Here is a 23765-nt window from a genome sequence, read left to right as displayed (position 1 = left end):
GCTCTAGAATATCTTGGTAGATTCTACATTGACTGTGGACTTCAGAAAACCCAGTGGACCAGAACCAGCAGGTGACAAACCATCACTGAGTGGAAACTTCACTCTGGAGTTCCTCTCTATGGAGCTCTGTAGGAGACGTGAGGAAACATTTTTCTTTTGCATTCCTTCACAAAGAGTTTTGTGTAATATGCTTACTGCAATATCTGCCGGTCTATTTTGCACACAGTCATAAATGTTAATTTAAAATTTCAAATACATACACATTTAAAGTGAAAATGTGTTTATTCTTAACTCTTTGGTCCAAAAAACTGATTGAAAATCCATTAATTCACTGCATGTTTACATCTGTTTGTGTAAAGTTGAGATTGAACTGCATAGTTTAATGAATGGTTTAAACAGCCCTTTAAACCGTTCAGACTAACACAATTGGCTGTAGTTTTTATTTCTTTTTTTCTCATGGAAAGTTTCCATTTAGGTGTGTGGTGTATTTAAAGAAAAAGATATAAAATTTCAGATATTTCACAACAAGATATTAACATAGCTACATGGAAAAACCTTACAAAAACCTTATATTAAGGCAGAAAGTATGATGGCCACCGTAACGTCAGTAACGCGTTAATTTGTAACGCGTTACTGACGTCGGACCACTTTTTTCAGTAACGAGTAATCTAACGCGTTGCTATTTCAAATCCAGTAGTCAGACTACAGTTACTTTTAAAAATCACTTTGCGTTACTGCGTTTCTATCTTCTTTTGTTATTTAATCATATTTCCTCTACTCGTCTTGTCGAGTGACCGACGTCTCTATGCAACAGAAATCTAAACAATGGAGGGAGATGCGCATTTTGTTGGTGGAAAAACTGGAACTATTTTGAGTTTCTGTCGCCAAGTCCGATTATTATAAGCGGCTTTGGGCTTCATTTTTTTAAAAGTCGTTTGCAAATTTAATGAGTGGCGGGTTGCGCCTTTTTGGGCTCGTTTTTGAACGTGAAGTTACTCATTTGGGCTTTGGAATAAGTCGAGACTCATAATAAATCCCAGAATTTGTCCGTCATTAAGGTAGTTTTAGTCAGTCCTGTCCATCATTTCCCGGATGATCCGTCCCGCTGTGTCTTTGTTAATGTCAAGTTAGTATATTACCTCTGAATGACGTCAAGCTTCGCGTTGCGCTCCAGAACATTTGCGCTCCAAACATCGAGAATAATTTGAACAGCGCAAAAAACGTGAAAATAGCCACGAATGGACGTGTCCGTATAGTTTCTAATAATTATAATGACAAGTTAACGCCACTATAATTATTAATATTAAGATAAGTGTCACAAATCTGTGCAGCCATCTCAGTGGTGGAGCTGCAGGAAGAGCTCTGTGAGCTTTGACTCCAAATGCAGGGCCGTAACACAGAACCTGGGGGGTGGGAGGGGGGGGGGGGGGGCTTGAAAATCCTTCTTAGAGTTTTCCAGACAACAGAGGATCACACAAATTATTCACGTTTTTTAATTCTTTTGTACAATCTCCTCTTCAGTTCAACCTTATCAGTGGAGACACATTGTTGATGTTACCATTCTAAAATAAATTACAATTAAGAATTGGCAAAGATCAATGTGATTTTCACAGGAGGCGGAGCTTGTTCTTAGCAGCTGCTGAAAGTAACTAAAAAGTTACTTTAATGTAACTTAGTTACTTTCCAAATCAAGTAGTCAGTAATCTGACTAAGTTACTTTTTCAAGGAGTAATCAGTAATCTGATTAAAGTTACTTTTTCAAAGTAACTATGCCATCACTGAGTATTCAGTTATGCCGCATGAACTGATCAGTACATTACTGCACGGGAATGCAAAAGAAAAAAATGTCCTCATGTCCCTTAGAAGGCTCCGTATTTCTCCACTCTTCCTCCAGACCCAATGACCTTGATTTCCACAGGAAATGTAAACTTAGTCCAGGTCTTTTTTTTCCTTAGTTCAGGTAAGACGTGTGTTTCCAATATTTTTTTCAGATATACCTTAAGTCTGCTTCAGCAGCCCCTCACCTGAGGTCCTCCAGGTCATAGTACATATTACGCTTGGTGTCCTTGATGCAGATGGCCATGTTTGGAGGCTGTAGCATCTTCATGGTGAGCTGATGAGGAAAGGCAGTGACAAACAGAGCCTGCAGGGTGTCATGGCTGCTGACTTCAGTTGAAATCATGACCTGCTTTGTCTCCCCCTCATACTGCAGGAAAAGCACACCTGACACAGCACACACAGGCAGAACTTAACAGAACTGTCACAGCAGGAGAAGTATTGGCTTGTAAACCCTGGTGTAGAGAAGAATAAACTAAATACAAATACATTTCAAAATACATTTCATCAAATGCAGGATAAAACACTCGATAAAACACTAATTTAGTAATACACATATTACTCTATGGTGGCAAATGTTTATCTAGGTCACTTATTCTGGGCCAGGTTGACTCATCCTAAACTTGGTCTTGTTGAAGATTTTTTCCCATTAAGAGAGTGATTCCTCCACAGCATGCTGGCTCAGGATGAGTGAATGCATCAAAATAAAAACTTGATGCAATTTGTTGCTTTCTTCAACTTTTTATCAACTGGTATTCTGTAATCAGTGGCATCTGACTATCATAACTGATATGCAACTGAATCCTTGTTGTAGGTCTGCAAAGCTTAGCAGTCCTTTTGATTTGAAGAGACATTCAGCAAAAACATGTTATAGAAACCTAGACCTATGCAGCTGACAGCAGGTGTCAGGTTCCCCAGTGGTGGAAAACAGGCCAAAATGCAGAAAATGTCAGGCTTTCTTTTTTGCTTTATAATGTATATAAAAATATCTTCCTTCCTTCAAGATGTCCTGCACTATAAAAGGAGAATGTGTGATCATTTCATAAACCTTTTAAGGACTTTGAAATCAAATGCTCCTGTCACATTGGTTTCTATTCTGTATGACAGTGAAGAAGCACAAACTCAGTGGGTCTAAATGGGAGAAAATGAACACCATGTTCAGGAACATCAACTGCTGTTACCTATATTAATGATATGTGTTGCTTTAATGTGCAATTTAGTGCGTGTGTGTTTCTATCTACCTGGTAGCTTGTCTCTTGTTTGACAGCCGGAACGTGCTGCAGGTAGACTTGCCCTGGCTTTACAGCCTCGTGTGAAGGTGACTGATGCAGAGGGAAGCTCTCCGTCAGACATGGTCTCTAAAACCCAAGGCTCCTGTTCTTTCACCAAACTCTCCGCAAATGAACAGTCGAGGCTTTTAGAAGATAAAAGGTTCCTCTCCTGGATTTAAAAAAAAGCAAAAAGCACTGAGGTCATATGAGAGAAAAGTAATAGAAAAAATTAGTTTGGGATACAAGGCTGAAGAATGAATCTCAGTATAGGCCTTTCATATCAGTTGACATCAATAATTACATTGGTTTTGCTCAATCAGGTCAACTTGCTGAACTGTGGAGCAACATAAGCATCAAAATGCATAACTTGTTCTCATTGGTTTCCTGAGAATCTGGATCAGTGAGTGATGAGCAGGAGGAGAGATTTCATCAGGACAGAAAAGAGACGGAGAATTTTACACAATGAAGACGTAATGTCTTCATTGTGTACCCTCATCTATGATCATGAGCTTTGGGTCATGACCGAAAGAACGAGATCACGAATACAAGCAGCCAAGATGGGTTTTCTCCACAGGGTGTCTGGGCTCTCCATTAGAGATAGGGTGAGAAGCTCAGTCATCCGGGAGGGACTCAGAGTAGAGCCGCTGCTCCTTCACGTCGAGAGGGGCCAGTTGAGGTGGCTCGGGCATCTGGTCAGGATGCCTCCTGGACGCCTCCCTGGTGAGGTGTTCCGGGCACGTCCCACCGGGAGGAGGCCCCGGGGAAGACCCAGGACACGCTGGAGGCACTATGTCTCTCGGCTGGCCTGGGAACACCTTGGGATTCCTCCGGAGGAGCTGGAAGAGGCTGGGGAGAGGGAAGTCTGGGCCTCCCTTCTGAAGCTGCTACCCCCACGACCCGACCAGGATAAGTGGAAGAAGATGGATGGATGGATGGATGGATGGACGGATGGATAGATGGATGGATGGATGGATAGATGGATGGATAGATGGATGGAAGACGTAATGTTCAATTCACATGCACTTACCCTTATCAGTGTTTATTATTCAATTTACAGAAATCCAAGTTTGTAACATTCATTTAATACATTCTGTTCGAAAACTTTTTTTGGTCCTAAGACCTTTTTTTTTGGATGAGAAATATTAACATTAACATTTTTGTGACTGATAATGTCACGAAAATGTAATCAGTTTAGTCAGAAGATTAGATTTCTTTCAATCAAATTAGAATAAATACCTGACCTGATTGAGAAAAATAGATGTCATTTTTTGATTCATTCTAAACAAGTGAACTGGAGTAGGCGGCGTTAGAGCCTGAAGTGAACCTCTGAGTGCTTGAGGAGGAGCGGTAGAGAGTGGCTGGCCGAAATTAGCATTCATAAATCGGATCAACCTTGAGCTAAACGCCGCTTACACCGTTGAGCGCCAATATTCAAGTAGAAGCTAACCACTGTGGTATTAATGCATGCGCGATCTGAGCTCCAAGTTATGCCCCGCCTCTTCCGTGACAACTTTTACACATACAAAAACTGTGTCTCACACAGACAAATCCAAGTCTCATTCCCATTCATTCAGCCTAGTGTTATTTCACCACCACACACACAGACACGCACGCACACGCACACATCCATTTTCTGTTCACCCTTGACCCTAATGGGGTCAGGAGGGTTGCTGGTTCCTCTCCAGCTACGTTCCGGGCGAGAGGCGGGGTCACCCTGGACAGGTCGCCAGTCTGTCGCAGGGCAACACAGAGACAGACAACCATTCACACACACTCACACCTAGGGAGAATTTAGAGAGACCAATTAACCTGACAGTCATGTTTTTGGACTGTGGGAGGAAGCCGGAGAACCCGGAGAGAACCCACCATGCACAGGGAGAACATGCAAACTCCATGCAGAAAGACCCCGGGCCGGGAATCGAACCCAGGACCTTCTTACTGCAAGGCAGCAGCTCTACCAACTGCGCCACTGTGCAGCCCTGTATTTTGTGTATGCGTGTATGAATCTTAAGTAGTGTGTGAGAGACAAAACATATTTTTGTCCTAAACAGCCCCTCATAGTTATATTAGGGGTTGAACATTCTATGACATATTTAAAGATTTTAGTTTCCTAATCATGAAGTTTGTCTTTTAAATATAAATCAGAAGTTCAAACATTGCTTGAGGATTTATTAGTTAACTACATGCATAACTAGCAACAATACTCGGCACTGTTCCCTAAAAGAAAAAAGGAATGCTATGCTCTGTGACATTCCATCCTTCTTTTGGTGAAACTGGTTGTTCATTTCCTGTTTCTTGTCATGGAATGAAAACATCACCTGCCTATAAATATTTCCCTATAACTGTGTGTCACTGACAGTGCTGGTCTTTGAGAATCTGATGCTTTTTGCAAGCTCATTAATTTGTATATATTTGCATTTTCTCTAAAGTCATTTCCCTCACGACATAAGCACAGAGATATGTTATGTGTCCACAGTCTGGAAATGAAAGGGAAACACAAAACATAACTTGCAAGTTTTCATATCTGTAAGATCTTTGGTTGAGTGTAACAACAGAGCATTGGAAAACCATGAAATCCTTTGAGCTCAGACATCCTCCACCAGCAGCTCACCAGCTCATAGCTGTCAGTGGCAGTGTCACCCTCCTGACTGACTGGCAGCTGCAGGTAAGGCTTGGGAGGTGTGTTCCCTCCCCACTCCTCTTCTCTCTGAACTTAAATGACTGAAACTCCTGACGTCTGCAGATAACCCCACAAACTGCTAAGACAGTTCTTTCACTAGGCTGTCATTCTGAGGTAGTATCACAACACACCTGACCGCCCGAGTACTCAGTTCTATTATGAAACAAGTTAAGCATATTGAGATGATTCTATTTCATCTGAACAAATATTGAGTGTACATAGACATAAAGTAAAATTTCTTCTGAATGTTAAAGGGGTAGAATTGATGTTCATTTTGTTCATTTTTAATCTGCTTGATCTTTAATTTACTTTCTTTTATTATCTTCTTGTTGTATGTTGTTTTTAACTTTTTTTGTACAAGCACTTTGAATTGTCTTTGGCTGAAAGGTGCTATTTCAATAAAGTTGCTTTGCCGTGCCTATAATGTAAAATCGACTTTTTTGTTTTATATCATGTTATACCATCATGTTGTGCAAAATGGCTTTTTAGGAAAAACAGCTGCGTATCACTGTTTCTCCTGTGACTTCATGAGTTGTATGCAATGTGAGCAATGTTCTGTTTGCTCCACCTCAACTGGCCTGGAGGAAATGGGCAGGTTGATCAGGTGATCTGCTGTCATGTCGTTGCCTCCTGCAGTCATCCTACTACATCAGATCAGAACTGGTTGGTCAGGTCATTCTGAATCATCTCAGTCTATTAACAAATGTCTCATGTAATCATTGGTTGCTGTGTTTGTATGGAAGGCTTTCTGAGCACATCAGTGAACTATAGAAGCCTGAGTTTTCAAAATAAATATTTTGAATGAGATTTACTGTAGAACTTAACACCAGTATTGAGGAATGAAGTACAAAGTGATTTCAGTTAGAAAAAATCTCATATGACAGCATGACACTTGCCTAAGCATAACAGTCTGTTGTCACACAGGTAAACACAGTGATGGTCTGCATAGAAGGAAATCCTGTACCTCCTTTGTACACACACACACGCCTGCACACGAATGCAGAGAGAGAGAGCACACCTTTTCTAATCTTTGCATTCAACAGCTGTGTTCTGCAGTTGCTACTTTTTAGATTTTAGATGATAATAAAAGACAGACATTTAATCCTCATTGACTCTGCCAAGGTACTAGGTACTTACCCACTGGGAAGGAGGACAGCAGCAAGTTCTAAGAGCTAATATTCCATTATGAGAGGTAAAATTCCATCTTTGCTGTTTTCTTGATCCATGTGGAAACTTGTGTTCTGTGTGTGTAGCTTGTTTCTGTATCAGAATCAGGTCCTCTGACAGAGACCAGCTCTGTTTCTCCTGCTCAGCCGCTTTTTGTCACCACAGTGCTGTTCCACACAGCTCCACCTCAGCTAATAATGCTGGCTGTACCTGTTTGACAGGCACATAAAGATCAACTTGTCAACTTTATACAATGACTCATTAAGCAAGTTGGGACATCTCCTATCAGAGGTTCTCTGTCAGCACACTGAAGTCCTCTTTCATTACTATCACCAGACAGACTGCAAAACATCACAGTTGAAAAGCGGCATTTAAATGCCACTGCTGCACTGCAGCTCAAACTGTAGACATGTCCACCCTTCCCCTTGGCACTGCAGAGGGCTGGAGTCAGACAGTTCCCACAGAAGACAATATATATATAAATGATAAATACTCTTTGCTGAATAATAGACAATGGCTTGCAAAACTATTCAGACCCCTTGAATTTTTTTGTATTTTCCAACATTACAGCCATAAACATAAATATATTTCATTAATTTTTTTATGTGAGACAGAAACACAAAGTAGTATACAATTGTGAAGTAGACAGAAAATTAAACATGATTCAAAGACTTTTTTTGCAAATATAAACTGAAATTGCAGTGTATAAAAGTATTCAACCACCTTTTCTCTGATTGCAAGCAATTGCCTGCAGATGTTTCCTAATGGTTGCTAATGACTAAACAGAATCAAATACACAGCAGAAAGCTGTGGAGAAGTTTAAAGGAGACTTAAATTGTAAAAAGATTTGCCAAGCTTTGAATGTCTCACAGAACTCTGTTCAGTCCATCATCTGGAATTAGAAAGCGTGTGGAGCAACTGTAACAAGACAAGGCCGTCCACCTAAACTTCCAGCTGAACAAGGAGAGCTCTGATCAGAGATGCAGCCAAGAGGCCCATGGTGACTCTGGACCAAAGGCAGAGATCCACAGCTCAGAGGAGGAATCTGTCCACAGGACAACTGTTAGTCATCACTGCACAAATGTGATCTTTCTGGAAGAGTGGCAAGAAGAAACCCATTAGAAGTCCTGTTTGCAGTTTTCCAGGAGCCATGCTGGACGCAACAAACGTGGAAGAATAAGTTTTGGTCAGACCAGAACCAAATTCAGCTTTTTAGGCCGCTGTTAGGAGAACTAACACTGCCCATCACTCTGAACACACCATGCCCACTGACAAACATGATGGTGGCAGCATCATGCTCTGAGGTTGCTACTCTTCAGCAGGGACAGGGAAGATATGATATCAGAGTTGATATGAAGATGGATGGAGTCAAATACAGGACAATGGAGTCTGCAACAGACATGAGAACGGAGCAGAGCTTCACCTTCCAGCAGGACAAGCACCCTAAACATAAAGACAGGCTACAATGGAATGATTTCAAGTAAAACATATCCATGTGTTAGAATGGTCTAGTCAAAGTCCAGACATTAACCCAATCGAGATCTGAAACCCGCTGTTCACAAATGCTCTCCATCTAATCTGACTTAAGTTCAGTTGTTTTGCAAAGAAGACTGGGCAAAACTACATCAATACGGTACAGAGAGCTGAATACTTTTACACATCACACTTTTCAGTTTTCATACGTAAAAAAATGTTTGAATCATGTATTATGTTTTTTCTAATTCACAATTGTTTACCACTTTGTGTTGGTCTGTCACGTTAAATTCCAAAGAAATATATTTATGTTTATGGTTGTAATAAGGCAAAATATGGAGAGGTTGAAGAGGTGTGAATACTTTGCAAGCCACCATAAGTAACTAAATTAACAGCAGCACAGACAATGCTTCAGCGATTATGAATGTGACAGTAAATGACTCACCTTTATACTCTCTCCATGTCCAATGATGACAGCAGCATGGTGAGGATATTTTTGTTTGAGGTGTTCCAGGAACACGTCCTTTTTCTTTTCTAAATCCAGTTTTGGTATATTGTGACGATTCTGCTGCTCATCTTTGCAGGTGGCACCAAGTGTAAAATTTCTAGGTAAAGTATTTGGAGAGGATAGAACTGGATCAACTGTGGAAAGATTGATGTTGGTGGGTTCCTTCTTTGATAGATGTTCTATGCCGCTGCTACTTGCAGTCAAATTTGTGGAGTGAGAGAGATTGGATGGCAAGGTTCCAAAATCTAAGTCAAATGAAGAAAAAGGAAAGAAATAAGTAAACAGGATGAGAGGAAAAAATAGGGATGTACTGAAAGATAAGGGGATGTACAGTTACCAAACCAAAATCTATATAATCTAGACCAGGGGTCACCAACACGGGACCCATGGGCCCCCGGTTGCCCGAGGGGACCTTGTCAGTTCCCGCAGAGCAAGTTCTAAAAATAGCCATTCTCATTAGAGAGCACTGCCAAAGGAATGATTTAAGTTAATGTTTTTACATTGAATTAATAACATTTGTTGATACTTAGATTTAAAAAAAAAAAAAGTAAATTACAAAAAATGTTTAAAATAAATTGCTTTATGGATAAAACTCTTTTCTATGGTTAAAGTTCAGAACTGCGCAGACGCCTGCAGGATTTTATCAGAGGGCAGCAGCGCCTGCAGCTGTACGGCTGCACACATTCTGCCTACCTTAAGATTTTCCTTGAAGTAAAAAAAGAAAAGTATAATTTCTGAAATTTTTATTATTGAACCCTCTTTACAATTAACAAAATTTGGAGGATAAAAAAAGATCTTATGTGTCAAAACATCTCGTATGCAGCACGTCTGACTCTGTGGGGGTGAAAGGGTACGTCAAAGCTTAAATCTTATTGGTCAGTTTGCTTTTGTTTATTTGGCAGGTTTGCGCTTTTTCTGGAAGCTAAAAATGAATGAGTAGAGTTTGAACCTCCCGTAGTTCTCGGTTTGGATCCTGGTGGACCTTTTTACCGTGTGCGGTTCTGGCGGGTCGCTGGTTTCTTAGCTTCTTTGATATTTCCTGAACTGCTGATGGGTCACCTGTTAGCTGACATCTGCCGCTCTTCCTGAGCGTCGCGCTAAGACTGTGGGTTAAACAATTTAATCTAGTCGGAATGTTCCCCAATTAAGGAAACATTGTTGCTTCATCTTCTCCTCCTTTGGACATCTGACACCACCTGAACCTGGGAATCAACATCCTCCTCTTTCCGTGGATCTCACAGTAGGCTTCGCTTCCATGTCTTTATTATTTAGCATCGCTTGTGTAAAAATGAAAAAAGGATGCTCTGCTTTAGTAGTTTAGGTCTGTGCGACGCGCATATGATGCGCGTTGGAGAGGTGGTCATGCTCTTGCAGGTCAGGTGCAGTGATAGTTTTGAACAGGTGGATATTTTTTTTTCGACATCTGCTGGTTTCAGCAAACAGGTGACCTGTCAGCTTTTAAGTTCCCGAAACCACAAAAAAGCTAATAAACCAGCAACCCGCCAGAACCGCACACACTGTAAAGCAGACAGAAAAAGCAAACTGACCAATAAGATTAAGGCTTTGGCTGCCCTTTGACTCCCACAAATTCACACTGATGTGTGCTACATACAGGATGTTTTGGCACAAAAGAACTTTTTCTTCTCTCCACAATTTTGTTAATAGTAAAGAGGGTTAGATAATAAAACAATAACTTTTCTTTTTTTATGTAAAGGAAAGTGGGGATGGTGTGCTGCCACCTTATGGTGGTGGAGGGTTTGAGGGCCCCATTGATCCTGGGAGCTATGCTGCCTGGAGCTTCATGTCCCTGGTAGGGTCACCCAAGGCAGACAGGTCCTAGGTGAGAGGCCAGACAAAGTGCAGCCCGAAGACCCCGATGATGAACGGAATCTTTGGACTTGGCGTTCCCTTCCCCGGACGCGGGTCACCGGGGCCCCACTCTGGAGCCAGGTCTGGAGGGGGGGCACGATGGCGAGCGCCTGGTGGCTGAGTTTTTACCCATTTTTACCCATGGAACCCGACCAGGCTCAGCCTGAAGAGGAAACATGGGGCCCCCCTCCCATGGGCCCACCACCCGTGAGAGGGGCCAAAGGCGTCGAGTGCATTGTGTGATGGTGGCGGCCGAGGGAGGGGACCCTGGTGGTCCGATCCTCGGTTGCAGAAGTTCTCGGGACGTGGAATGTCACCTCTCTGGTGGGGAAGGAACCAGAGCTAGTGTGTGAGGTCGAGAGGTTCTGACTAAAAATAGTCGGTCTCACCTCGACGCATGGGTCTGGTTCTGGAACCAGTCTCTTTGAGAGGGAATGGACATACTTCCACTCTGGAGTTACCCAAGGTGAGAGGCGTCGGGCAGGAGTGGGCATACTTGTTGCGGCGGAAACCCTCGAACCCGTTGGTGGACACCTTCAGTGAGGGAAGCCGTCAGCCTGAAAAAGGAGTCCTATCGGGACTTTTTGACCTGTGGGACTCCGGAAGCAGCTGATGGGAACCGGCGGGCGAAGCGACTTGTGGCCCGGGTGGCTGCTGAGGCAAAAACTCAGGCGTGGGAGGAGTTTGGAGAGGCCATGGAGAAAGACTTCCGTACGGCTTCGAGCCGATTCTAACCCACCAACACTGTCTACAGTGGGGATGGTGTGCTGCTGACCTCAACTCAGGATGTTGTGGGCCGGTGGGCAGAATACTTCGAAGACCTCCTCAATCTCATCAACATGCCTTCCATTGTGGAAGCTGAGCCTGGGGACTCTGGGTTGGGCTCTCCAATCTCTGGGGTCGAGGTCGCCGAGGTGGTCAAAAATCTCCTCGATGGCAGGGCCCCCGGGGTGGATGAGATCCGCCTGGAGTTCTTTAAGGCTCTGTATGTTGTGGGGTTGTGTTGGTGAACGCGACTCTTCAATATCGCATGGACATCGGGGGCAGTTCCCCTGGATTGGCAGACTGGGGTGGTGGTCCCCCTCTTCAAAAAGAGGGACCGGAGGGTGTGCTCCAATTACAGGGGGTCACACTCTTAAGCCTCCCTGGCAAGGTCTATTCGGGGGTTCTGGAGAGGAGGGTCTGTCGGATAGTTGAACCTCGGATTCAGAAAGAGCAGTGTGGTTTTCGTCCTGGTCGTGGAACACTGGACCAGCTCTACACCCTCAGCAGGGTCCTGGAGGGTTCTGGGAGTTTGCCCAACCAGTGTACATGTGTTTTGTGGACTTGGAGAAGGCGTTCGACCGTGTCCCTCGAGGAGCCCTGTGGGGGTTCTCCAGGAGTATGGGGTACCGGGCTCCTTGATACGGGCTGTCAGGTCCCTATATGACCGGTGTTGGAGTCTGGTCCGCACTGCCAGCAGTAAGTCGGGCTCGTTTCCGGTGAGAGTTTGACTCCGCCAGGGCTGCCCTTTGTCACCGATTCTGTTCATTACTTTTATGGACAGAATTTCTAGGTGCAACCAAGGTGTTGAGGGTAAATGTTTTGGTGGCATTAGGATTGCATCTCTGCTTTTTGTGGATCACGTGGTCTTTTTGGCTTCATCAGGTCGTGATCTGCAGCTCTCACTGGAGTGGTTCGCAGCCGAGTGTGAGGCGGGTGGGATGAGGATCAGTGCCTCCAAATGGTCTTGAGCCGGAAAAGGGTAGAGTGCCTTCTCCGGGTCAGAGGGGGTGTCCTGCTCCAAGCAGAGGAGTTCAAGTATCTCGGGATCTTGTTCACGAATGGGGGAAGAAGGGAGCGGGAGATCGACAGGCGGATTGGCGCAGCGTCTGCCATCAAGGGGGCGTTGTACCGGTCCGTCGTGGTGAAGAGAGAGCTGAGCCAAAAAGCGAAGCTCTCGATTTACCAGTCAATCTACGTTCCCACCCTCATCTATGGTCATGAGCTCTGGGTCATGACCAAAAGAACGAGATCACGAATACAAGCGGCCGAAATGGGTTTTCTCCGTAAGGTGGCTGGGCTCTCCATTAGAGATAGGGTGAGAAGCTCAGTCATCCGGGAGGGACTCAGAATAGAGCCGCTGCTCCTTCACGTCGAGAGGGACCAGTTGAGGTGGCTCGGGCATCTGGTCAGGATGCCTCCTGGACGCCTCCCTGGTGAGGTGTTCCGGGCACGTCCCACCGGGAGGAGGCCCCGGGGAAGACCCAGGACACGCTGGAGGGACTATGTCTCTCGGCTGGCCTGGGAACGCCTTGGAATTCCTCCACAGGAGCTGGAAGAGGCTGGGGAGAGGGAAGTCTGGGCCTCCCTTCTGAAGCTGCTACCCCCACGACCCGACCCCGGATAAGTGGAAGAAGATGGATGGATGGATGGAAAATCTCACAGTGCATCCAGCTGTACCGCTGCAGCTGCAACAATCTATACTCTCAGTCACTTCTGAGCAATTTAGAATCACACAGAAAAGCTCCAAAAGGAATCAAACTTAAAACTCTGAAAACTTCTGATCACATAATATCAATTAACCATATCTGCCATGGTAAACCATTTCTGATAACTATTGTCAGTAGTCCCTGACATTAATATGATCAGGCAGCATGTAATCAATATACATATATGTATTATTGTTATATAGGCTGAGCCAAGAAAATTGATGGCTGAATCAAACAAGTAGCCCTTTGTGTTGCTCTGGACCCGTGAAGTAGGTCCCAGTCTCTAAAAGGTTGGTGACCCTTGACCTACACTTTAAGTGCATGGAACTTGATGATATCAGCTACAAGCATATTATCAAGTAAATAAAAGCCAATCCATCCACTATATTTTGCTTTATCTGAGATCAGGTTGCTGACTAACAGGTCCAGGAGGGAAACTTGCTTTCCCCAGCAACAGCCATGTGCAGAGGGGGGACAAGAGGGGTTTGAGCCCCTGCCCCTTTTATCTTTGATGCCTGTAATAACCTTTTTGAGGTTTTTTTCTTCTCAATTTTTCTTTAATTTGTGTGTCAGGAGGTCTGCTTGTGCCCTTCAACAACATTTATTATAATAATTTAGCTAAATAAACTAGTCTGGCTGCCCTCAGTCTAATAAGGATTCTCAGTTCCTCTGCCTCCGTGTTGTTCAGACACCGGGTCCATGGTGAGGAGGAGGGGTGCAGTTCTGAGCCCTCTAACTATCAAATTATGGGGAAGAATATGTTTTTCAATAAAAACAAAGCCCTGATGTTGACGATAGAAAAACTGTTTATATTTATTTTTTGTATTTGTCCTCGTAGTAGCAGGAAAAAAACCTCCTCTTTTCCAATCACAGAAATGGAAGAATAAAAAGAATGTCTGTCAAACATGTTGATATGAATCAAGGCCCCGGTACCGCCTGGCCTGCTCACTGTTTGCTGTGTTTCACCTTAATGTTTCTACCAGGCGGTTCGCCCCGCTGCTGACGGGATCAGGGCTGAAGATGAGCATCTGTGAATAAAGAAAGATTGTGGCCTCATTTTTCCTTTTTTTGAGTTAATTTCATGTCTCTTACATTGCTGTTTTGGATTTGCTTGTTATATTTTGAAGTTATTTACTTTTTTTAATAGATTTATTTTTAGAAACAAAAACAACTGGAAATTTTTATTGTTTGGATCCCTAAATTTGAAGGGCAAAATGGTACCAAATATATTGAATGGAAGGAGCAAATACAAGGTCTTTTAGAGGCAAATGACTTACCTGAATCACATAAAGTAAAGATTTTGATTGGTGCCTTGTCTAGTTTACCCAGACGCCAAATTAATGTGCTCTGCGATGATGAACATGATAGGGTGATAAAAGTATTTTCAGTTCTGGATGACTTGTATACAAAGAAGGTTTCCTGGAGGATGGTGCCATACTTCAGATGTTAAAGTGGGTTGTGCGCCTGGACCCTGATGCAACCTTCAGTGCTATTCAACAGGACTCTCTTTTATTGGAAGAAGAACAAAGTCCAAGATGGCCTGAAGTGACAGGTGCTGCGTTAAAGGACCCCAATGCTGTTCGATCTCACCAACAGAGTGAAGTATGGAAACAGGAGCTGAAAAAGGAACTCATGGAGGAGGTGAAGGGCCAGATGAAGGACCATCCCTCCACATCCCCGGAGGAAATGGGACCAGGACTGTCACACCAGCTCAGATGGGAAGAGGACGGTAGGCCCATTTGTAGGTTGTGCAAACAACTGGGTCATAGAGCTCAATTTTGCAGAGAGTCTTCTGTAAATCAGCCAGCTTTAAACTGGGACACCCTACTGTTGAGGCCCATGCAGTGGGGTCAGGTCAAAAAGATCCAAGGGCCTCTACTAATTTAGTAGGGAATTGTCCATATGTGTATGTGTCTGTGGGAGGAATTAATTTGGAGCGACTATTGGATACTGGCTCACAAATGACACTTATGCAACAGAGCCTTTTCGTCTAACACTTTCTTGACTGCAATGTGGATGTAAGTGGGAACATTATTAAATGCATGGGACCAAATTAATTGACTGGACAGTATCAAACTGCACTTGACAAACTAAAAGAGGCATTAACTCAAGCACCAATACTGGCCTATGCAGATTACACTCAACCTTTCAGCCTGTACACTGATGCCAGCAATCATGGATTGGGTGCAGTACTGGCACAAAACCAAGAAGGAGAAGAGCGAGTAATCGCTTACACCAGTCACAGTTTACATCCTGCAGAGAAAAATGATGCAAACTACAACTCATTTAAATTGGAGCTCTTGGCACTGAAATGGGCAGTCACTGAAAAATTTAAGGACTATCTAACTGGTGCCCAGTTTACAGTGTTCACTGACAATAATCCAGTTGCTCATCTACAAACTGCCAAGCTGGGGCCTGTAGAACAAAGGTGGGTTGAGCAGGAAAAGAGAATGTGAATGCATATGCATTGTCCAGATTCCCCAAGGCTACAACCAACATTGGCTGCACTGTAGTAGCTGTAGAAGACATGGCTTCACTTGAGCTGGGGGAGGGCTGGCAGACCCTCCAGGAGGCAGTGTTTCCAGAATGGGTGAGTTGTCTGTAGTCTACAGAAGACCGTGTAGAACCACAAGCACCTCTTAAGCCAGGGGTGTCAAACTCCAGTCCTCGAGGGCCGCAGTCCTGCAACTTTTAGATGTGCCTCTGCTGCAGCACACCTGAATAGAATAATTAAGGCTCTGGAGAACTGATCTACACAAGGTGGAGGTAATTAAGCCATTTCATTCCAGTGTTTTGTACCTGTGGCACATCTAAAAACTGCAGGACTGCGGCCCTCGAGGACTGGAGTTTGACACCCCTGTCTTAAGCCGATAGCAGTGTCTTACCCTTTAGAGGTAGTAGCTCTTGACTTTCTCTCCTTGCGTTGGCCCAGTGACACTTATCAAAGTGTTTTAGTAATGACTGATATGTTCACCCGTTATTCATGGGCTGTTCCTACACCTGATCAAACTGCTCAAATTATTGTTTGTGCAATTTGGTCTCATGTCATCTAACACTTCGGTCATGGAACACCATCAGAAGTTGTCTCGTGCTTATCAGGTAGCCCGGAATAAGAAGACTAGTGCAGCAAACAATGAAAAATGGTGTTATGACAAGAAAGCCAAAGGCAGTGTGCTTCTCCCTGGGGAATGCATGTGGGTCCATGATAGGAACAGACAAGGACTGGGGAATCTACATAGTTGGTGGGAACCAGAGTCATTTGTGATACAGGTCTGGTTAATTGTGTTAACCAGCGGCACAGGTGTTCTCCATTTGCTTAGCAGCATGCAGACCTAGAAGCCAGTAATAAAGAGGTAGCTGTGCAGTTGAAGTGAGAGACGGAGCCGGAAAGCTCACAGGTATAGGAGCAGCAGAGCGGCGGGACTGGCGGACTGGAGAACTGGCGAACTGGTTGCCACAGAGATTCATCCAACTGGTCGCCGTCGAGGAACAGATGACCGGGTGTTGGAGCACAAGTGGCCGGATCGCTGCCGAGATTTGCCCGTGGCCGTGGAGGATCGGTCGTGCATATTGTGCATTCTTGTTTTCACTCCTGATTACTTGAGATAGTCGGACATACTGGCTTTTGTAATTTAATTGGAATTCAAGTTTTACTATGAAAATAGAAACACAGACTCTGAATTTTTGTGTTGGGTTCTGCAGCAGAACTTCTGCTGTGTTTATTTTTTCAATCTCCAAATCTGAATGACAATGTATGGGAAAATATATTTATATTCAAATAATATATATATCATGTCATGTTCTGTGTTTTTCTGTATGTTTATTTCAAGTTTCCTGTGTGTCTGAGTCTCCGTGTTGTCCTGTCTCCCCTTGATTAGTTCCCAGGTGTGTCTCGTTCCCTGATTACCTTCTGTGTACTTAGTGTCACCTGTGTGTCTGTGTCTTCGTCGGGTCCTACGTCTTCTAACGTCGAGTTACGTCTTGTCGCCCAGTCCGTCTTTCTGTGAGTGTTCCGGTTGCTACCGGTGACGAGCCCAGGCTTTCGCTCGGCCGTGCTGCCCGGCTCCTAGGATTGTTTTTGGACTGTGTTTTTGCTTTATTTCCTTCATTAAATATCATTTTTTCACCATACCCTGGGTTCCCGTTTGCTGCCTCACCACCTCACCAAACACGCCTCATGACAGAAGGACCCGACCACACTGAACGGTGAGGCACGCACTTACCATCATGGACCCAGATGAAATAAAAGAATTGACGGAAACCATACGTGAGTACGAGGAGGCCATGGCCAAGCCGTACGCTGCTGTAAGACGGCTCGGATTCGCCATCCGGTTGGGTCTGTTGCTGGACTACTGGGTTCCACGTTTTCCGCTTCCTGAGTTGGTGGAATTGCAGAGGGAGGCAGAGTGGGAGCATGAGGCAGCGCTAGCAGTCATGGCTGGAGAACCGCTGCCTCCCAGACCCAAGACTCTGTCCTCCCGTTCCACCACCCCGGCTCCGTCATCTCCAGTGCTTCCTGAGCCAGCAGCAGCCCTTCCGCGGCCGGAGCCGCCAGCAGCCCTTCCGCGGCCGGAGCCGCCAGCAGCCCTTCCGCGGCCGGAGCCGCCAGCAGCCCTTCCGCGGCCGGAGCCGCCAGCAACCCTTCCGCGGCTGGAGACTAACCCAGCCGTTCCCATGGTGATGGGGTTCCAGGCGGCCTGCCTGTCCCCAGGAAGACAGGTGGCACGGTTAGTGGGTTTTCCAGCCCCAGTTTGTGGGTTTTGTTTCCCTCGTACCATTCCCGAGCCTCCTGCTAGAGCCTGTCCAGATCCCCCTAGTGTTCCCAGTGCCAGTTCCGAGTTCCCCGTTGTTCCTAGTGCCAGTTCCGAGCCCCCTAGTGCCAGTCTCGAGCCTCCTAGTCCCGAGCCCCCTGTTAGTGCCTGTCACGAGCCTCCTAGTCCCGAGCCACCCTGTGCTCCTCGTCACCGCGGACGGCCGCCGGACCGCCTCTGTGGTTCCCGACTCCTGCGCCGCGGACGGCCGCCGGACTTCCTCCGTGGTTCCCGCCTTCCTGTGCCTCCGCCCACCCCGTTGTGTTTGTTTTTGTGTTTGGACTCTGGACCCTCGTGTCTCCGCCCAACGTTTTGGGTAGTTTTTTGTTGTTTATGGACTCTGGCCCCCCGTCCGACTCCCCTCCGCCCACCCTTGTTGTGTTTTTGTTTTGGGCGTCTTGGAGCCGCCCTTTAAGGGGGGGGGTACTGTCATGTTCTGTGTTTTTCTGTATGTTTATTTCAAGTTTCCTGTGTGTCTGAGTCTCCGTGTTGTCCTGTCTCCCCTTGATTAGTTCCCAGGTGTGTCTCGTTCCCTGATTACCTTCTGTGTATTTAGTGTCACCTGTGTGTCTGTGTCTTTGTCGGGTCCTACGTCTTCTAACGTCGAGTTACGTCTTGTCGCCCAGTCCGTCTTTCTGTGAGTGTTCCGGTTGCTACCGGTGACGAGCCCAGGCTTTCGCTCGGCCGTGCTGCCCGGCTCCTAGGATTGTTTTTGGACTGTGTTTTTGCTTTATTTCCTTCATTAAATATCATTTTTTCACCATACCCTGGGTTCCCGTTTGCTGCCTCACCACCTCACCAAACACGCCTCATGACATATCATTTGAAACAAATCCTCATAGTTTTTGCTGTTTCTCTGCTACACACCCAAATCTTCCTCAAAGCACCGTTTAAATGTCACTAATTATTGTTACAACAGCTTAGAGGCACTTCTGCTGTTACTGATGCTGGTAATAGGGCAGTTTGGCATTTCATTTCACTATTTGAAACAACACACACTCAAAAATGTATACACTTTTATTATACATATTGCATGCTGACTAATATCATTTGGTATTAATTGGAGCAGAATAATTAAGAGTCTTTTGTCTCATTACCTTTTTGCAACTTGTTCCATTTGGGACCTGCTCGCGTTCTCACTAAAACCAGGAAGTTAGAGCACATAACACTAGTTTTAAAGTCTCTCCACTGGCTCCCTGTCGCTCAGAGAATAGACTTTAAAATACTGTTAGTTTATAAATCACTGAATGGTTTAACATCACAATACATTAAAGATCTGCTGCTGTTGTATCAACCTTCCAGACCTCTCAGGTTCTGGTTCTGGTTCTGCTCTGCGTCCCCAGAACCAGAACCAAACAAGGAGAAGCAGCATTCAGCATCTATGCACCAAAAATCTGGAACAAACTTCCAGAAAACTGTAAAACAGCTGAAACACTGACTTCCTTTAAATCTCAACTAAAAACCCACTTGTTTAGAGTTTTATTTGAAACGTAATCAATTGAAAATTTATTGACGGAATCTGACTTGATGTTGTGTTTTTGTTGTTGATTCTATGTTTCATTGTGTTTCTGTGTTTGATTTGATGTAAAGCACTTTGAAATGCCTTGCTGCTGAAATGTGCTACAAATAAAGTTTGATTGATTGATGATTTTTGATTTTCTGTGTGTTGTTCACTTTGCGTCATTTTGAGTCTTAGCAGCATTGTGGGCCTCAGGACATACATTTGCAGAAGTAGCCAGATAGCTCTAGTGCATTAAAAATGCTAAATTAAAAACAATGTTTATAGGGACAGCTAAGACTCATTCACTCAATCTACAAAGCTTACATCTGAATTAAACCTAAAACTTTAGCTTAACTATGAATATTCCTAAACCACATTGATCGTCTTCTGGGAACCGCATCAGTTATTGTTCAAAATGTTTGTAACATGCATAACATGTTTGTTTTTTGAAAACTGTAGCTATATGTGTACAGTATTGAATCATATTTCATCGGATCATTTGTTGCAGTTGTTTTGTCTGGTTAAGCTATTCACAGATTTCTGCACTTCATTCTAAAAAACAAAAATGTTCACTGATTACTAAATGTAGCAATACATGGTTGGGTTTTCTCAACACTACATATGTAAACTGTGCAAAACATCAAATAAAATGTTGCCATTTTCAAGTCTTTTTTTGAAGCATTTATTTTAACACCAAAGCAATTTTGTGTCTCAAGAAAAAGCAAAGATAAAAACTACATCTGTCTCACTAGCATATACAAGTTTAAGTAACACTGTCAATCCGTTGACTGAATAGCTGCCCAAGAGTCTAAATTGTATCTAAATATTTGCTCAACATAGTGAATAACAAAGATTTACCTCCAGGCCTCCAGTGAACTAGATCAGTCCTGTCTCCTTCATCACATCATGGGGAGTTAAAAAGAGAGAAGAGGGAAATCAAAACAAGATGTAATATATTAAAAAAATTACTTCTAATGATAAATATGTCTTTCTCACATCTTGTGTTGCAATGCTATTTTGTTATATAATACAATGCAAATGGAATCAGCACACAATAGATATAAATATTTATTATGTTTATTAATTTTTATTCATTTGTCATATTAATAAAATATAACATGTGAGTCAGAATGTGGTTTTTTGTACAAACACTACATTTTTGGCTCTGTAATGACAACTAATAGATTCAATATGGTAACCTTCAGAGGTTCTACGAAATGTCTTTGGATCATCTATAAATCACAAGAAACATGGAAAGAACAACATTTGGTAAAAAAAAAAAAAAAAAAAAAACATTTCATTCACCTAGTTACTAATTTAATTTGTGTCTGTTCAATTCAATCCATCTATACACACACACATACACACCACTTTACAGTAGAAGTAATCTTTACATCTACATCTTTGCCTTCCATGGTCTAAAAAAAAAACTCGGCAGAATTATGGATGTCTGAGGCGGTATTGTTGTCCAACACACTGTTTGTTGAAAAAGCAAGAATGTTTGGACTGTACAGAATTTTATGGTCCTATTATTGTAGCTTTTGTTCTTTTTTTTTTTCAGAAAGGAATTTATAACATGGCATCAAGTTTGAAATTTAGAAACTCTTCTTTTTTCTTTTTTTATATACTTTGTTTTAACCAATGACCAATTCATTAAACTGAGGAAGCCAGTGCAGGATGTCAACCATGATGTGTGTAATGATCTGACAAGCCTACCTGAGACCGGTTCACCGGGAAGAACCTTTAGTTTCTTCCTCTCAGTCATTTATGGAATGTTAAATATGCAGACGCATATGGATGGAGATTTCTGTCTGTTTTAACATCTTCACATGTCACCTACCTGTTTTATGTCTCTTTGAGAGAATGTACATTATTCAGACTGTTTCCATTCCGCCCACTAGCTCAGAACTGCCCTCTGGTGGCAATATTGCCTGACACCCACTCCAACTGGAAAAGCTCCCCCAAGGACAATTTTTATACCCAATGCTTTCTTGCACTCAGTTTTTTGGGCTCATGTCTCCTCTCAAATATTCCAGTAAAAAAAAATCACTAGAATCAGGCATCTTGTGAGACTCACAAATAAAATAAAGTAAGATATTTATTACAATATGAACCAAGCCTAGTCCATTGTTGAACACCTTTCTGACAACAGGTTTGTGTAATCTTGACTTGTATTATAATGCAGGATGAGGATGTTCTTAACTCTCCCACTCCTGTTTTCACAACTTGTTTTGTCTATGAAAGGAGAAATGTGATGGACATTAATGGACTGATGGAGGGGTCAACCATGTCACCATTGTCCCTTGAGAACAGATCGACAATTATGGACGTTACCAACTTGGCAAGTTGATTGCTCTGGAGCAGAGTATTGATCTGAGACTGTGGTTTTTACACAGACAATAGGAGAGAAGGTTTCTGGTTATGAAGTATTGTAGCACTTTTAGTTTCTAAGACTAGATTTAGAGCTCTGGGTTCTATTTATTTACCAATGCACCCAAAGAACCTGGTTTCATTTTATTTCCCATGAACCACCATTTGTTAACTTAGCAATATCAAGCCCACCAATAATGAGACTTTATAAGGTATTTATTTACCAAACTTTAAAATGAAAGGTTACCCCATATAAAATTGCAGATTATACCATCCCAAATATTGTTAGCAACAAGCTGAATAATTAGAAATAATAAATGGGTATTATCCTTTTGCTCTCTCTTTAACCTTCAAAAACCCCAAAAATAAAAATACAATAGGCAAATACCCAGCTTAGAAAGAGAGATGTTCCTTTTCTTTTTAAACTCTTATAAAAATCTAAATTCACTCATTTTGAACATATGAGACTTAGCAAAATAACCTGGGAATAAATGACAGTTTTTAGTTAGTGGACAAACCAAAATAAATAAATAAATAAATAAATGCCAACAATATTGTCAATAATCCCCCGTTGCAGGCCTGATGCTGACGACACTCACCGCTGTTTCTCGATCCACGGTGGTTGGTTTAAATAAAGCTCTGATCAGTAGCATCTGCAGCTGTACACCTGTACCCACTATGCCTACTTTGAGTGATTTATTATTATTACTTTTATTATTGTTGTTGTTATTTGATGTCTTCACAACATGGAGTCAGAGGCACTGACAATCATTTTAAGACCAAGGGCAGTCAGACTAATTTATTTTCTAAATTGTCATTTTTAGCTAAATACTACTGTTGAGGGGCACAGGCAGGCCTCCTGACACCCCAAATAAAATGAAGCAAAACAAAAATCAAAAGAAACAAGGACAAAAGGAGCAGGGACTCAAGCCCCTCCCCTCTAGCCTTGAACATGCCTGCTAGTTGCCATAGTAAATGTGATTATCTTAACATTACATAAGCATCAACCACTGTTTGTTTTATATCATAAGCCTCTAAATGTCCACATGTTTAATGAGAAAACTTGTTTCATGCTCATCATCTTCCCTGTAATAAGAGATATTCAGTCTCCTCAAGACATTGGCAACTGATCATCTTTCACCTTGAACCAAGTTGTTTCTCTGCTCCCTGTTAGTCCAGCTGTGTTTAAGTTAGGATGTAAAGAAAGTGAATGTACCTTTGCTGAAGTTAGTTCCTGTGCTCCTGGGTTGGTCCTCCAGGCCTGGCAGTTGTGCATGCCCTTTCGATCCTTGCTGTGATCCATCTGAGAAAATTTGGTTGTGTGTTTTGATGGGTTTGTCTAGCAGGTTCCCTTCACTACCAGCCCTCATCAGTCTCTCTCCAATTCTTAACATGCATGAACGATTGCCGTGCACTTCCTTTCTCAAGCTAGGGCTCTTCCAGCCAGCTGATCCGTGTCGATCAACTCGGGAAGAAGACTTGGACATCTTTCTTCCTGAGCTGAGCAGAGTGTTTGTGAAATACTCCAGTTTGCTTTCTTCTTACTTACTGTTTTGTTCTTCAATGTTTTCCTTCTCAGTTTGGTTATTAAGTTGCTCTGAGGATTTTGCTCCCCTTTTTCTCTTATTATTTTTCTTTGCTGGTAATGATTGCTGGATTTCTTTGCTGGAAGAGTTAATTACTAGATAATTCTTTTGAAAATGATGTAGGTCTCCATTCTTGTGTTATTTCCAGTTCAAAAAGCAATTTGCATTTTTGGCGTCCTTCCTTTTTTTTCACATCCTCGTCAGACGTCGCTTGCAGCATGT

At 43.2% G+C, this 23765-nt stretch overlaps 1 protein-coding gene across 1 annotated transcript in view; it reads right to left on the bottom strand.

The window, feature by feature from the left end:
* Window positions 1-23230, bottom strand: part of si:ch211-207d6.2 (sickle tail protein) — a 59223-nt gene extending 35993 nt beyond the window's left edge. Inside the window, exons 1-5 of the mRNA XM_044133392.1 lie at window positions 23174-23230; window positions 8873-9180; window positions 6925-7164; window positions 3078-3276; window positions 2025-2223 (exon numbers count right to left, since the gene is read on the bottom strand). Coding sequence (XP_043989327.1) covers window positions 2025-2223; window positions 3078-3189 — 311 coding nt within the window. The 5' untranslated portion in view covers window positions 3190-3276; window positions 6925-7164; window positions 8873-9180; window positions 23174-23230. The remainder of the gene's footprint in view (window positions 1-2024; window positions 2224-3077; window positions 3277-6924; window positions 7165-8872; window positions 9181-23173) is intronic.
* Between the last annotated feature and the right edge of the window lie 535 nt (window positions 23231-23765).

This window comes from Gambusia affinis, linkage group LG12 (assembly GCF_019740435.1).
Source record: "Gambusia affinis linkage group LG12, SWU_Gaff_1.0, whole genome shotgun sequence".
Classification (NCBI taxonomy): Eukaryota; Metazoa; Chordata; class Actinopteri; order Cyprinodontiformes; family Poeciliidae; genus Gambusia; species Gambusia affinis.
This window is presented reverse-complemented; position numbering and strand designations above follow the sequence as displayed.